At 42.3% G+C, this 16,080-nt stretch overlaps 1 protein-coding gene across 1 annotated transcript; it reads left to right on the top strand.

The window, feature by feature from the left end:
- Nucleotides 1-52: 52 nt before the first annotated feature.
- Nucleotides 53-15,528, top strand: mccc1 (methylcrotonyl-CoA carboxylase subunit). The gene is made up of 19 exons (XM_082511455.1): nucleotides 53-306; nucleotides 794-837; nucleotides 1,101-1,240; nucleotides 1,368-1,463; nucleotides 1,592-1,713; nucleotides 1,807-1,954; nucleotides 2,154-2,275; nucleotides 4,620-4,731; nucleotides 4,946-5,027; nucleotides 5,144-5,271; nucleotides 5,346-5,529; nucleotides 5,803-5,912; nucleotides 6,094-6,310; nucleotides 6,392-6,478; nucleotides 11,130-11,179; nucleotides 11,372-11,509; nucleotides 11,936-12,043; nucleotides 13,513-13,584; nucleotides 13,673-15,528. The coding sequence occupies exons 1-19, from the start codon at nucleotides 251-253 to the stop codon at nucleotides 13,802-13,804; spliced, it is 2,148 nt and encodes a 715-aa protein (XP_082367581.1). The 5' UTR covers nucleotides 53-250; the 3' UTR covers nucleotides 13,805-15,528.
- The last annotated feature ends 552 nt before the right edge of the window (nucleotides 15,529-16,080 follow it).

Here is a 16,080-nt window from a genome sequence, read left to right on the forward strand (position 1 = left end):
CGACTTTTGATAACTGCAGCTTATTCACCGCCTCCTTATCCTTCCCTTCTAATTGGCTGTCGCCCCTACGAGTCCTTGGAGAGGTCAAAAATAATGATAACGAAATTTACCGGAGAGTCGCTGTGGTTTTGAGATATACAGTTTAGTCGATCACATTTCTCTTGTTGGCTTATCCAGTCCAGCACCGAGACCTTTTTTTTCAGGTGCTCATTCAGCTAGCTAGCACAGCTAGCCTCAGCAGCTGGTGGCTATGGCTGCAGTTATTTTAAGTTTCCCAACTCTGCAGGGCCTGCGGATATTCACGCGGTGAGTACCTAAGAGCACTGAAGGGCTGTTTTGTCTTATAGAGGGTTCGACAATTAGCGCACTCATTTTTAACGATAGCTTACAGGTGTCAATTTGGGAGGCTATCTAATGTTATTCTCCGAGCTAAGCACACGGCGCTAGCATTAAGCCTGTGGACACGACTTCTGACCTGCAGAAAATGTTATTTGCATTCAACACCGAGACTCTGTCCTGATATATATGAGAATGGACCAAGGTTAAATGGCTAGCAAATTGTCTGCTAGCGTTGCTAATGGTGCTAGCACAACATAGCACAACATATTTGTGGGAGCAACCTCGCATGCTGTCTAACTAGCTCAAATTAGCTTGGAGTTTGTTTCTGACTGCAATGTGTTTCTTGAATGCGTATTGTGATGAACTGCCTGTGCCACTGCTGTGTTGCTCTAGCAGCAGCTCAGCCTATGTAGTATCGAGTGGTGCTGAAGTTGTTATTTCTGTCTCTCCACAGGAAGCTGTCATGGAGCACGAGAGGCGTGAGGCTTGTTTCAGGAGGTGAGGAAGCATAAATATACATGCAAAACTTCCAAATGATTGAGTAACCACTAAGAGTGATGCAAAAAGTCCAAAAATCACATGCACTACACAGAAAAGCAACATGCAGCCATTTCAGGAGCTGATGGTGTTCAGCATGTTTGTTTGATTAATCTCTGAACTGATCTTGTTCCAATTTTACAAATACTGACTTGCACACACTGTACGTCCAAGTCCTTCACCTTGCTGAGGTTGTTTGGAGCAGTGATGTTTGTCTTTTCCAGGGGTGAGAAGGATAGAAAAGGTGCTGATTGCCAATCGAGGAGAGATTGCATGTCGTGTGATGCGTTCAGCCAAGAAGATGGGTGTACGCTCAGTGGCGGTGTACAGTGATGCAGACACACACTCCATGCATGTAGCTATGGTGAGACACTGGATCCTTTTACTTTATCAGAAGTAGTTGTTTATAATTTCCTGAAGCTGCCTTTAATTGATAAAATATGACATTGTTTTTGTTTTTTAAACCTGTATTTGCTTTGTTATTATTCAAGGCAGATGAAGCCTACCATATTGGCCCTGCACCCTCCCAGCAGAGTTACCTCTCTATGGACAAAGTTTTGGAAGTGGCCAAAAAATCTGGATCACACGTAAGGAATTCTTTTCATTATAGTATTTAGCCTTCTTTAATCACTTATGTCTGATTTCTGTGTTGTAACCGTTTTTTGTGTTTCCTTTTTAAATCTACTTATTTGCTGCTGACATTTTGTATCTGCAGGCGGTCCATCCTGGCTATGGTTTTTTGTCAGAAAACACAGAGTTTGCTGAGGCATGTAAACAGGAAGGAATCCTCTTTATTGGGCCTCCCTCATCTGCCATCAGAGATATGGGCATTAAAAGGTTTGGTCTCTTTGCTGTAACCCAAATTTATAGGAAAGATAAATAATAACCATGTGTTTCAACTCATGTGTTTTATTTTACTTTGTTTTTCAGCACATCCAAGCATATCATGTCAGCTGCTGGCGTGCCAATTATAGGTGGCTACCATGGAGAGGACCAATCTAATGAGAAGTTGCAGGCAGAGGCTGTCCAGATTGGATACCCTGTGATGATCAAAGCAGTTCGTGGAGGAGGGGGGAAGGTGAGAGGATGCATCAAGTCAAGCTTTTGTCCAATCCTGGCAGATTAGCTGATCTCAGTGCCAGCCTTTATCAGCTGATACACGTCAACACCGTGACAGATTGACATTAAGTTGGGCCCAGAACAGAGTTATGCTTTGAGTTAGTCAGTGGTCTTTAAACTCTTGCCACCCTAACTCATCTGTCTTTAAAATTTTGCAGGGCATGCGTATTGCACGCTCAGACTCTGACTTCTTGGAGCAGTTGGAGTCAGCACGGAGGGAAGCCAGAAAATCCTTCAATGATGATGTCATGCTGATCGAGAAGTTCGTGGAGGACCCCAGGTAACACATTTAACTGTTAACTAGGCAGTTTTCAGCACCACCGTGTGGCCAAAATGTTGTCTTGTTTTTGTGATGGAGAGGTAGGGCTGTGACTAAAGATGATTTTGGTAGTCGACTAATTTGCCAGTTCTTCTTCGATTAGTCAACAACAGTTTTAATAACTGTGAACTCCACTTCCTGTGGGCTAACCTCCTGTTCTAGGCTCCGCCTGCTCAAGTCTACCCACCTGTAAATATCACTCTGTTGTCTCGTCCTACCACAGCAAATTAGAATAATGACCCAGGAAACATGAATTTGAAAATAATCAAATGTGTTTTAAAATAACTCAAAAGGACCATCAGAATAAAAATGAAATAAGTAAAAATATTTGGGAATGCAAATTAAATTGCTAGTAGTATTTAACAAATATGCCTTCTGTCCATAAGTTCGAATAAAGCTTCAAATTAAATCACAATAATTTTTTTACTCAGTCTGAAATCAGAAGTTTTCAGAGTTTAGAGATGATTCAGTTTATGAATTTATGATTGCACATGCTCTCATGTTTGATATGTTGTTCCCAGCTGCAGATGATAACCAGGCTGACATGACTGTACATGAACCTCTTCACAGGACAAACTCATCTATGCGCATGTGCTTAATACTAGTAAAACAGAATTAGAAAAGACAGTTACTAATCAAAAATGTGGTTGTATGTCATAGTTTCTTGGTTGATGCACGGTTCAACTGTTTATAGACATAATTAATTGATATTGACCCACAGATTAACTACCTAACGTTAGGTGGAAGAGGGGGAAAAAAAGTAGCAGACAGTGAGTTTCCGACAGATAAGCTATTATAGAATAGAAATATCCTTTTTTGTCCCTCACTGGGGATATTCACGATAACATAAAGGTTACTGGACAATCATTAACATAAACAAGGTATCAACAAGATGCACTAGTGTAACTCCCCAAACTGACCCATTCAGAGTTGACGTCATAGCTCCAGGGTGCCATCGCTTTAAATGCTGGTGCTCTGCAGTAGTGCTGTCGTGCTCAGCTGCGCAGTCTGCATTCAACTTTGTTTTCTGTGAAATGCTTTCACATTCTTTTAAACTGTGAAAGCATTTAAAAAAAACCGTTTTCTTCCATCCTCCTGTTTTGTCTTCCTGCTATGTTCTTCTTCATTAGTATCAAGTGCCGTCGGCAGAGGCTATGTACTGTTCTCATAGATTTCTGTAGTGTATTGCATAGGGATGGGTATTGATAAGATTTTCACGATTCAGATTCCATTTTCGATTCTGTTTAACAATTCGATTCTTTATCGATTCTTTTTAAAAAGGAGAACACTAAGGTCGATCAGCTTAGAACTTTGTTTTATATCTTCTCTTTGAACAAGATAGAAATTTACGAGTAACATGGCCTTACAAACCCAGCAGTGAGATCTTAAGAGATCTACAGCCTACGGCTCTTCAATGGGGTGTCACAGGGTCCCCGGGGAAAAAAATTGTAAATGTAAAATAAATATTCTTCTGTAGCAATAACAAAGTATAACATCAATTATTCTGTAGCAATTACACAAGAATATCCAGTAATGTCTCTGCCTACAATTAAACACATTCACTTACCGTAAATCGGGGGCATCTGCTGTGGCAAATGGGTGCAAGGCTTTTACTACAAACTGAGTCACTGCACGGTGACATTCGTCTATCCTGGCCTGAAAGGAGACGCTACCGGTAGACTGCAGCGAGAACTGCCAGCATCTGAGCCAGACTGTCTGTCTCATCATGGTCGCCTAAATGCACAGTAATGGGAGGTTTTGTAATAAGGCAGCTCGCGCTAACATAATATGCACTGTTAGTTGATTATTTACCTGCCGCATTAACGGGAGAGGACGTGCAAACGTTACCGCTACTGCTGGGTTGAGATTCACGAGTCCGGAGCGGAATTAAAAACACGACATTCATTTAAGGTTATCGTGTGTTTTGTGAGCAAATGCTTTTGCATATTCGTAGTGTTTCCTCCCTTAATGAAATATCTACTTTGCAAGTATTGCAAGTTGCCCTGTTGTCATCGGTTCTCGTAAAGTATGACCAAACTTTTGAGCGTTTGAGCCGCCATGTTTCCTGCCAGGTAAATGACGCTCCGCAACGTGGTGACGTCATTCGGGGCGACTGGAATCGATAAGGGAATCGTTTGCAAAAATGGCAAACAATTCCAAGGAATTGAAACAGTGAGAATCGGTTCTCAACAAGAACAGATTTCGATAACCATCCCTAGTATTGCTGTTTTAAAAACAAATTTACGTGGTTATAGAATATGATGTTGACAAGTTTTTATAGTTCTCATATTCCTGTGTCCTGAAGACATGTGGAGGTCCAGGTGTTTGGGGACATGCATGGCAATGCCGTCTATCTGTTTGAGAGGGACTGCAGCGTTCAAAGGAGACATCAGAAGATCATAGAGGAAGCACCAGGGGTAAGTGAGTGATAAAGTTAGATAAAGGAGAAAGAATACATTTGGATCAACACATCTAACTGAAATGATCTTGGCCTGAGGTTAACCTCGTGATAGGTCCATCGGCTATTTCTGGAAAAATAATTCTTCTTGTTTTTCCATTTAGTGAAGTAAATAATAGCTTGTTTCCCACTTAAATGAACATGTTTCTGTGTTTTGTGGCATTTTTTTTCAGCCTGGTATAAGCCCTGAAGTGAGGAGAAAACTCGGAGAAGCAGCGGTTAGAGCAGCCAAGGCTGTCAACTATGTTGGAGCAGGTAAAACACTCCCTCTCCTGCATTCATCGCACCAGAGTGATCCAGACTCACAGTAAAACAGCTTTTGCACAAGCAGGGAGAAAAAGGGCCATCATTCTGTTTGTCTCTCTGTGCAGGTACGGTGGAGTTCATTATGGATGCCCAGCACAACTTTTATTTCATGGAGATGAACACCAGGTTGCAGGTGGAGCATCCTGTCTCTGAGATGATCACTGGAACTGACCTGGTGGAGTGGCAGCTCAGGGTGAGGAAGGAGGGAGGAAGGGGAGAGCAGAATGTTTTTGAGGTGACAAAATGATTTGTGAAATTCTTTTCCAGGTGGCAGCAGGGGAGCGCTTGCCTCTCCTTCAGGAAGACATAATGCTAAGGGGACACTCATTTGAGGCTCGTATCTATGCTGAAGACCCAAATAATGACTTCCTTCCTGGGGCGGGGCCTCTGCTGCATCTCTCCACTCCCCCACCAGACCAACATACACGTATAGAGACTGGCGTCAGAGAAGGTAGGAGTCAACTATATATACAAATAGGGTAAAGAATAAATTTATTTTTCTTTTTTAGGGTATTAGTTTCTATGCTAAGGGTAGATGTTGTCCTAACGATGGTGGATTGCTCAGTTCTCTCAAGTGTGGTGCCAAAGCTTTAGCTCTGTCCTGGAGCTCCTCACTGCTGAGCCCCACATATTACTGGCCCACAGCATCAGAAATGGGAATCTGTTGCAGTAAGGCACTAATAAAGTTAAATGGTGGGAGCTTTTTATCTGTGTTTGGTTTCAGGGGACGAGGTCTCGGCACATTATGACCCAATGATTGCCAAGTTGGTGGTGTGGGGAGAGGACCGATCTGCTGCCTTAAAAAAGCTGCGGTATTGTTTACGACAGTACAATGTAAGATGCAAATGCACACTCTTAAATGATGCTTTGCATGTCGTGCTGCTGATTTTTTATTTTTTTTTTATTTTTAATGAGCACAGGATTTAATTTTTTTTTTCATATAGCCACTGTATGTGCGAGCTTCAAAAATTGGAAATGATGTTTTTGCGTCCTGTCTGTTCTTCTGTGCCCTCAGATAGTAGGACTAAACACCAACATAGATTTCCTGCTGAATCTTTCGGGCCACCCAGAGTTCGAGGCTGGAAATGTGAGCACCAGCTTCATCCCCCAGCACTACGCTGAGCTCTTCCCCACTCCGAAAGCACCTTCTGGGGCAACAATCTGTCAGGCAGCCCTCGGCCTGATACTACAGGAGAGGAACCACACACTGGGATTCACCCAGAGCTCCACTGGTGAGGAGACAGAGATGATATTGTTTGGATCAGGACAAATTACAGCTGAAAATCTAAGTCCTGTGCATCTGTGTTTTCCAGATCCTTTCTCCCCATTTGGCTCTAGCTGTGGTTGGAGAAACAACATCCTGTTTAACAGAAATGTGACACTACAGGTGGGAGATAAAAGTAAGTGACAGCCATACTGTGACTCTGTTGCCAGATATTAAATCGCAATGACTGGCAGGTTAATACAAATGTCTGATAGGGTCAGATCATGAATTTCTGAGATTTTATAAGGAAAAGGTCAACCTTACCGTGTGTGTCGGTTCTGCAGAAATTCTTTTCTAAACATTATTTAACATCGTAAGTCAGGAGAAGGTTGTGATTTTACTTTTTATTCAGTGTGAAACTAGTGACAGTAATCTGTGATAGCCCACCTAATGGATTCCTTCAAAGGTCTCACTACATTTATTATGAGTCTAGACTGATAGCTAGCCCCCAGCAGTCTGAGCCTGTAGCAGCATAACTAAGGCAAGCCTTCAGGGTCACCTGATCTAGCCCTAACTGTGCGCTTTATTAAAAAACGAATGGATTGAGTCTAATTTTAAAAATAAAGGGTGTCTTCCACAGACTGGGTCCACAGGACAGGTGCCTGCTTCCCTTTGTACTTTTAGAAACTCTAGGAACCGCAAGTAAGCTTGCAGTCTGAGAGCAAAGTGCTCTGTTTGGACACTATGGTACTTGGACTTAGGCTGTTAAGATATGGTGGGGCCTGATTATTGACATGATTTTAAATGTAATTGTGGATTTTTCTTGGAGCCAATGAAGAAAAGGTAATATGGGGGAAACCCGATCTCTTTCTAATCCCCGTTTGTACTCTTACCTGTTATGTTCTTTTAGAAGAAGCCATCCAGAGTAAAATTCTGGTTGGATATCATGTTTTTAAAATATTTGGGGCCAAATACAGTATCCTCAATTTTATCTGAATTTAGAAGAAAATACAGGTGAGCCAGGGTTTTATGTCTTTAACATATGCTTGTAATTTAATTATTCTTTTAATAAGGTTTCACAGATAAAGCTGGGTATCATCTGTGTAGCAATGCAAATGTGTGCAGTGTTTTCTCACTGACTTCTGTGTGTCAGGAGGAGTCCTTGTGTACATGACGTGAAGCACACTTAGGTCCATATACTCACTGACAAGTTTAGGGTTTTTTTTTTTTCCCCCCCTTTTACTGAAACATATTCTAATTATAGTTATACAGTAGACATGGACATAATATGTAGACTCTCCGTTTTCATTTGGGGGTATCCACATTCAAACTGGATGAAGTGTTTAGGAGTTTCAGCTCCTTAATATGTGCAAGCCTCTTTTTAAAGTAATTGAACAGTGGGGTCACAAGGCTATTTCATGGGCAGGTGTGGGCAATTCCTTCCTTATGTCAACATCAATTAAGCTGCAATGAAAGCTGCTGCAGTAAAGACTTGACAGAGTATTAAAAAGGAGGAAACCAAGCATCTGGTGAAGTCCATGAGTTCAGGACTTATTTTCAGTTATTTAATTTGTTCAGTTACTTTTGAGCCCCTTAAAAGAAAGAAATTATGTTTAAAAATTGCTTTAGTTCCTCAGATTTTTTTTATGCAATCTTTTTGTTTAACCCATTGAATTATTGGTAATTAGTTGCGATGTACAGAACCAAAATTAGTAAACGTTATCTCTGTCCAAATATTTATGAACCTAACTGTAGTTACTGTAGATGCAATTCAAAGCAGTGCAGCATGTTTCCTTTAACACTAACAGCATAGTCTAGACTAGTCTAGTAAAATGTTGTCATCAGAGGTGTCAAGTGCTGCACTGAGGTGTTTCTGCTGTCAGAGGCCACAGGAAGAAGCTGCTTCTGTGCTGTGATGAGCTCTGAAACCTGACTGAAACTCGCGCCTCTGCAGATGGTCTGTTAGCTGCTTGACAACTACTCTTTCAAGGATTTTTGAGATAAAGGGAAGGTTGGACATTGGCCTGTAATTAGCTAACACAGCTGGATCACGTGATGACTTTTTAAGTAATGGTTTAACTACTACCAGCCTAAAGGCCTGTGGTACATAAAAGGTGAATGTAAATTAGTCACATTTAATTAATGGTGAAATTTCTTTGAGTCTTGTAGGAGTGGGGTCTGAAAGTCAAGGAGTAGTTATTAAAAGTCAACTCGGAAAGATCGACAACAGTTATTAATTAGTTCTTGGCTCAACAGAGATCTGGATTTTATATTTGCAGAAATGCATATATGTGCTCCACATGTGGGCATGGATACACACTGGTTCAGACTGGGGGCATGTAAGCATGAACATCTTTGTCCGGTTTCCCTTATTTAACAGAACTTTTAAGCTTTTCAATTATTTATGATCATTAGATTAAACAAAGATCTGTGTTTAAATGTGTGTGCAAGTAAATGGAAATCTAATCAACAAAACTGATATAAAAAGAGTGATTTTTATTAGTGATGCTAGTGGCTTTCTTTTTGCTTCTGATTCGTCTTTATGCAGTTGATACAGATACACGTGTATAAGCATGTGCGTGTGGTGACTTCAGGCTATGGGTTTTAGTCACTGGACTGTTTTTGGAGGTTTTAAATCTAAAGAACGACAGGAATGAATGAAATTGTAGAAATGTGTTAATTTGTAGTCGAGGACAGTTGGGACTGACTCATAATCCGATTTAATGATTGTGTAAAAAAATTAAATTAAAGTCTGTCTGGTCTGTGACACATTACTAAGGAACTTGTATTCATTATTCAGTGTTTCTATTAAAAAGTGTCACCGAAAAGCTAAAAATAAAGCAGACAGCAGCAGCTGAGGGACGTACAGTGGGGCAAAAAAGTATTTAGTCAGCCACCGATTGTGCAAGTTCCCCCACCTAAAATGATGACAGAGGTCAGTAATTTGCACCAGAGGTACACTTCAACTGTGAGAGACAGAATGTGAAAAAAAAATCCATGAATCCACATGGTAGGATTTGTAAAGAATTTATTCGTAAATCAGGGTGGAAAATAAGTATTTGGTCAATAACAAAAATACAACTCAATACTTTGTAACATAACCTTTGTTGGCAATAACAGAGGTCAAACGTTTACTATAGGTCTTTACCAGGTTTGCACACACAGTAGCTGGTATTTTGGCCCATTCCTCCATGCAGATCTTCTCGAGAGCAGTGATGTTTTGGGGCTGTCGCCGAGCAACACGGACTTTCAACTCCCGCCACAGATTTTCTATGGGGTTGAGGTCTGGAGACTGGCTAGGCCACTCCAGGACTTTCAAATGCTTCTTACGGAGCCACTCCTTTGTTGCCCGGGCGGTGTGTTTTGGATCATTGTCATGTTGGAAGACCCAGCCTCGTCTCATCTTCAAAGTTCTCACTGATGGAAGGAGGTTTTGGCTCAAAATCTCACGATACATGGCCCCATTCATTCTGTCCTTAACACGGATCAGTCGTCCTGTCCCCTTGGCAGAAAAACAGCCCCATAGCATGATGTTTCCACCCCCATGCTTCACAGTAGGTATGGTGTTCTTGGGATGCAACTCAGTATTCTTCTTCCTCCAAACACGACGAGTTGAGTTTATACCAAAAAGTTCTACTTTGGTTTCATCTGACCACATGACATTCTCCCAATCCTCTGCTGTATCATCCATGTGCTCTCTGGCAAACTTCAGACGGGCCTGGACATGCACTGGCTTCAGCAGCGGAACACGTCTGGCACTGCGGGATTTGATTCCCTGCCGTTGTAGTGTGTTACTGATGGTGACCTTTGTTACTTTGGTCCCAGCTCTCTGCAGGTCATTCACCAGGTCCCCCCGTGTGGTTCTGGGATCTTTGCTCACCGTTCTCATGATCATTTTGACCCCACGGGATGAGATCTTGCGTGGAGCCCCAGATCGAGGGAGATTATCAGTGGTCTTGTATGTCTTCCATTTTCTGATGATTGCTCCCACAGTTGATTTTTTCACACCAAGCTGCTTGCCTATTGTAGATTCACTCTTCCCAGTCTGGTGCAGGTCTACAATACTTTTCCTGGTGTCCTTCGAAAGCTCTTTGGTCTTGGCCATGGCGGAGTTTGGAGTCTGACTGTTTGAGGCTGTGGACAGGTGTCTTTTATACAGATGATGAGTTCAAACAGGTGCCATTCATACAGGTAACGAGTGGGGGACAGAAAAGCTTCTTACAGAAGACGTTACAGGTCTGTGAGAGCCAGAGATTTTCCTTGTTTGAGGTGACCAAATACTTATGGGCGATCGTGGCTCAAGAGTTGGGAGTTCGCCTTGTAATCGGAAGGTTGCCGGTCGTTGTGTCCTTGGGCAAGACACTTCACCCGTTGCCTACTGGTGGTGGTCAGAGGGCCTGGTGGCGCCAGTGTCCGGCAGCCTCGCCTCTGTCAGTGCGCCCCAGGGTGGCTGTGGCTACAATGTAGCTTACCATCACCAGTGTGTGAATGGGTGGATGACTGGATATGTAAAGCGCTTTGGGGTCTCTAGGGACTAGAAAAGCGCTATATAAATACAGGCCATTTACCATTTATTTTCCACCCTAATTTACGAATAAATTCTTTACAAATCCTACCATGTGAATTCATGGATTTTTTTTTTCACATTCTGCCTCTCACAGTTGAAGTGTACCTCTAGTGCAAATTACTGACCTCTGTCATCATTTTAGGTGGGGGAACTTGCACAATCAGTGGCTGACTAAATACTTTTTTGCCCCACTGTATTTAACTAAAGACTTTGTGTCAGTCTCTCCCGCCTCTATCTCAAGACTGTTTTTAACACTTTTGTTTTGTTTTTTTCCATCTAGAAGCTGATGTGGTCATCATGTACAACCAGGATGGGAGCTACAGTATGCAGGTGAGCTGAGAAAGTTAACTTTTTTTTTTGCTACAAATACTTAATTCTGTTTTATAATCTGTATATTTTGGGTATTTATTAAAAGTTTTCTTTTTCCAAATTTGTAAATAACAGTAGTACAATGTGGGATGTCGGTGCTTAAACAAACCCAGGTTACTTCCCACAAATGCATCACTTCTGCTTTCTTTTTAGATTGGTGACGAGGTGAATCACGTCACAGGGGAGGTGGAGATGGAAGGCGGGGCATCGTTCCTGCACTGTACTGTCAATGGCGTCGAGTCCCGCCCTAAACTTGTGATCCTGGACAACACGGTGCACCTGTTCTCCACTGTATGTATCTGACATGCACAGTATACAGATTTCTATTTTGCATATTCCTCAAAACCACTGAAATCCAAGTTATCATCTATCATGTTGCTTGCAGTGTCTTCTATGCAAAACTCTTTGATGTTTGGTGACTGATGGCCCAAACAAGGCTTAAATGTTTCCCAAACATAGAAAAGTGACTTAAACAGAAGTGGAGGAAAAAGTGGCCTTTTTAACCTTTTTTTTTTTTTTGCCTATGCAAAAGCTCCTTCTGGAGGTTCAAAGATGTTTTCGTCTCACCTGTCGCCGCGCAAACTGTCTCTGTTTCCACTCTGACATCACTCTGACAGTCTGACATCAGGGGGAATTAAAAACCTGTTTCGGTCCTCTCACCTCAGCTGTCAGCGAGCTGTCACTGCACTTTCTGACGTCTTTACCTCTGCGCTGCAGGAGGGAAGCTCTCAGGTGTCTGTTCCCGTGCCAAAGTATCGGGCTGGTGTTGGCGGTTCAGGAGCTCAGGGTGGAGCCGTGGCCCCCATGACTGGAACTATAGAGAAGGTGACTTTTTCTTTTGCGTAAAGGATATTCGTGTTTTTCTAAAGTTTACTTTTAAAGTTCAATTTGAAGTTTTAATAGTTTTTTGTGAGGGTAAAAAGCTGTCCAGTAAAGTTTCTTTACCAGTTAAAATGCAGTCTTAGTCAATTTCAAGCTGAAGAGCTTATGTATATAATTTTAGACGTAACAGTCAGACAATCCACTCTGAATGTGTCAGTGCTGAACCAGTATGACACGAGATGTCCTAATATGTGGAAATGACACACACAGTGCGGATGAAAAATTCCATACAACTCTTATTTTGTTCTTCAGCTTTATTTTGTATCTGGACACATAAAAATACATAAATCACAGCCACTATTCTGACATCAGTAACCCAAAGTCCATGACATAATTTCCTTAGGGATAAATAAAGGATTCTGATTGATGAATGGAGCCTAAGGCCACAAACTCCATCCAGTCAGGGTACAAAAGTTTGGCATTTTAGGAAATATGCTGACCTTTTTCTGTTCTTTTTGCTGATTATTAGCTAAAAGATCGATGCCACTGTCATGGCTGTGAGGATAAATGTTGAGCCAGTAAGTGGTTTAGACCTTAGTACTTTCTGGTATTTAAAAAAACAGACCCACATCTACTGTACGGGTGCCTTTTAGGCTTATTACTATAATTAGACAGCTGTAAGACATAAAGGTTCAGTCTGTTTATTATTAGCTTTACATGCTTCAGAGGGTGAATATTTCCTAGTCCTGATGGTAAGTGATCCCACCTCTAACCTTTGTTATACAAAGGTTAGAATAGTATCAGTCTGTTTAGCTTAATTTTGATAGGAAAATAATCACATTTCTATTTTGGTATGTTTTTATCTGGGACTCTGCTAGAATATCTTTGTATGATCCATAGTTTGGAGCTCTTATACATCTTTCTGGGCCTTGGTATATCTCTTTAGTTCATCCACTGTTTGAAAAAGTAGCTTTAGCTTCTTTTGATTGGCTGCTGCTTGAACAGCATCAGCATGTAATCATGTACAGCAGAAAATAAGGACAATCATAGTTTGTGCCCCAGTTTTTCTTCAACTCGTAACAAGGTAACAAATAAACTTTGCTTAATGTTGTCAGCTTCTTTTAACACCTGCTGTAAATCAGCAGACAACAAAATGTCTCTGCTTCATGCCTCCAGTTAACTCGCTGCTCAGACAGATGCAAATGCTGCTTAACAACAAGTTAAGCAACTGGTGATGACTGGAGAGTGATAGTAAATCCCTCTGCCTTGTTTATTACATTTATGGGGACATGTCTGGGTGTATCACTGCTTCCCTCAAATCCACTAGCAGCCGGAGGAATGAGACTGTGGAGGAGGCATGAAGGAAGAAGTCATAATACTGTGTGTGTTACTTCTTTTTTATTTCTGAGTGACATTATTGGTTTGGTTTTATTGTATTGAACGAGTGAACGAGTCTCTTTTCCTGTGTCCAGGTGCTGGTGAAGGCCGGAGATAAGGTGACTGTGGGAGACCCACTGATGGTCATGATAGCCATGAAGATGGAGGTGAGGCACTGATGATTCTTGCCTTTTAGCCGGTGTACACACACTGCTGAGTTTCTAATGATGTCACCTCTTGTATTTGCCTCTGCAGCATACGATCCGGGCGCCAAAGTCAGGTGTGATCAAGAAGGTTCTCTTCAGCGAGGGCTCTCAGGCCAACCGCCACGCTCCTCTGGTTGAGCTGGTGGAGGAGGAAGAGCAGGCGGAGGGAGGCAGCCAGTAAATGCATCAAAGCCACAGTTACACTATAAGGTAGAAGAGGGCTAGCACGTGTAAGAGCTGGAGGGAAAGCTACTCAGTGTGAGCCAGTTTTGGCCTCCCGCAGGATTTAAATCATCTGTTCGACAAAGAGTTTGGGTCAGTCTGAGACAGATGTAGCAGCCGCGTGTTTGCTGGATGTCCTCCTGCTAGAACTTCTGTCATGTACAGCGGCTCTTTTTACTCAGCAATTCTTGCCTACATGTCAGCATTTCTCAAAGTTTCGGGGGGCATGAAACCACCGCAGTGGGGGTGTGGATGACCATCGGGGAAATATACAGTCTGCAGTGCAGCAAGTGTGATTTACGCAGAGAGAACAAACAAGTGTTTTATTCCACTAGAAGCTGATCTGGATTCGTCTTCATCGGCAGATCCATATTCTCTTTCTGCTGTCAGTGAATAATCTCTCCTTTCAGTTTTGGTCGGCATCAGGCTTGTCGGAGGTGCAGTGATGGTTAAACCTGGCGAAATCCTGTCTTTGTGTTAGACTGAGTCCTGCCTTTAGTTTCTTTACTGTTTGTGTATTTAAACAATTTCTAGATGAGAAATGAAACTTTTTTTCTATCAAGTACTGTCTGAAGGATTCTTGAAGAAAGTAGGGTTACAACAGAATAATCATCAGTAATTCTAAAAAATGTTGATTTTCAAAATGTATCTGATTATTTACCACAAAAATATCTTTGCTGGGGATTTCTATTGATCTTTAATTGTAATTAAGATGAAAACTAATGAATGAGCAAGGAAAAAAGGCAGTTTGAACATTAGACACAGGCTAGGGGGTTGATTGCAACGCCACAGAGACCCGTCTATGTCTACAGCTCTCAGTGGCATTTTGGTCACGTTTAGGAAAGAAACGCCTTACTGTAGCAACAAAAGAGTGGGGAGCTTTTCTCTTGAATTTCTGCTCTCGCATTCTCGCCATCGCAGCAGATTAAACCCTCCTAACTTTGACAAGCTCATGTCAGGGCACATTAACAGCTTTCTCATTAATGGCTTAAACTCCTCTGAGGAGGCTTGTTACAAGCGCCGACTTATACAGTTGCTGCTGAGTCATCAAACACGTGTCGGTTCCCTGAATTGGCACCAAAAGCTACCACTCCTCGAGCCAGATTACTCTTTGATCAGAGGCTCTTTGCTTCAGTCTGGGCTTTTCAGGGAGGGGTGAAAGAGCATCGCTGTACAGGAAAGGTTGCGTCAAGTTGACAACGTGAGCTCAAGTTGTTTTTATTAATTAAAATCTGGCCACTCTGTGCTTCCAGACTGACTCCAAACTCTCCATTATTCACACTCACAATACCTCTCTGTCACAGTTAAAACAAAAAACCACAGGTCTCCTTTAACCCTCCACTCTGCTGCTGCAAGCACTCCAGAGTGCATTCTGTGACGAGTCAGTCTCATGTGCAGCATTTCTGCACGCACTTGTCTCTCGGTTCAGAGTAGCTCCTGAAGGATGAAATGTCAGTCACGGAGAGATTTTGGCGGACAGATGGTTTGCATCCGCGTAAATCCAGTGAGGGAGTGATCTGCCACAGACACGGCGGTGAAGTGGATCGCTCTCTTCTCACCAACCGGTGTGCTTTGAGATCTTGTAGACTAAAACTGTCAGTATGAACACATTTCCTGGATTGTTTGTAGGTGTAAAATAATAAACTAGTCAAATTCTGTAATAAATTTTTTTTAAAGTGTAAACTGTCCCGTGTCGTCACTGATGCGCCTGTGTTTTGAGTGTTTGTGGCTGTCGTGTCCTGGCGTCGCCTCCCTCAGAGCTCAGTGTGACTAATGGGAACAGCTGCGCGCCTGTGCCGAGCCCTAAATGCTGTGTGACGGGATGTGAAAATGCCTGCTTCACCGAGGATCATAACTTCATCCACGCGACTGTGACTCGGGCTTCACGCTCCGTGAGCATCGCTGCCTCACGCTGGAAACAGCTGAGACTGTCCACGTGCACCTGCTTTTACAGGTGCAGCCACTGCAGCACTTCTCACTCGCTGAAACTGTTTGTTCAACACACTCCGTTAAGCTTGTTAAGCCTGTTAAACACAGAACAGCCGGAAACTTAAAGGCGTGTGTTTGTGCTCACAATAAAGGAAATGGGTTGGTGACTACCTCGTGCCAGTTCCTGTTCATACATTGTTTAAATCATGGTGATCTCACTCAGTGTGGGCCCCTGCATTTTGAAGCTTCAGTGCTGGCGCTTGTTTTTGATGCTAGGATGGTTTGCTACATTCTCAGCTAACCTAC

Source organism: Aulonocara stuartgranti (genome assembly GCF_965226115.1).
Source record: "Aulonocara stuartgranti genome assembly, chromosome: 17".
NCBI classification, from domain to species: domain Eukaryota; kingdom Metazoa; phylum Chordata; class Actinopteri; order Cichliformes; family Cichlidae; genus Aulonocara; species Aulonocara stuartgranti.

Bases quoted from the DNA above. Each gene is read 5' to 3' on its own strand.
- mccc1 (XM_082511455.1), top strand. From the start codon at position 251: ATGGCTGCAGTTATTTTAAGTTTCCCAACTCTGCAGGGCCTGCGGATA. The intron at 5,530-5,802 runs GTAGGAGTCAAC...GTTTGGTTTCAG, and splicing joins AGAGACTGGCGTCAGAGAAG to GGGACGAGGTCTCGGCACAT. The intron at 11,180-11,371 runs GTGAGCTGAGAA...CTTTCTTTTTAG, and splicing joins ATGGGAGCTACAGTATGCAG to ATTGGTGACGAGGTGAATCA.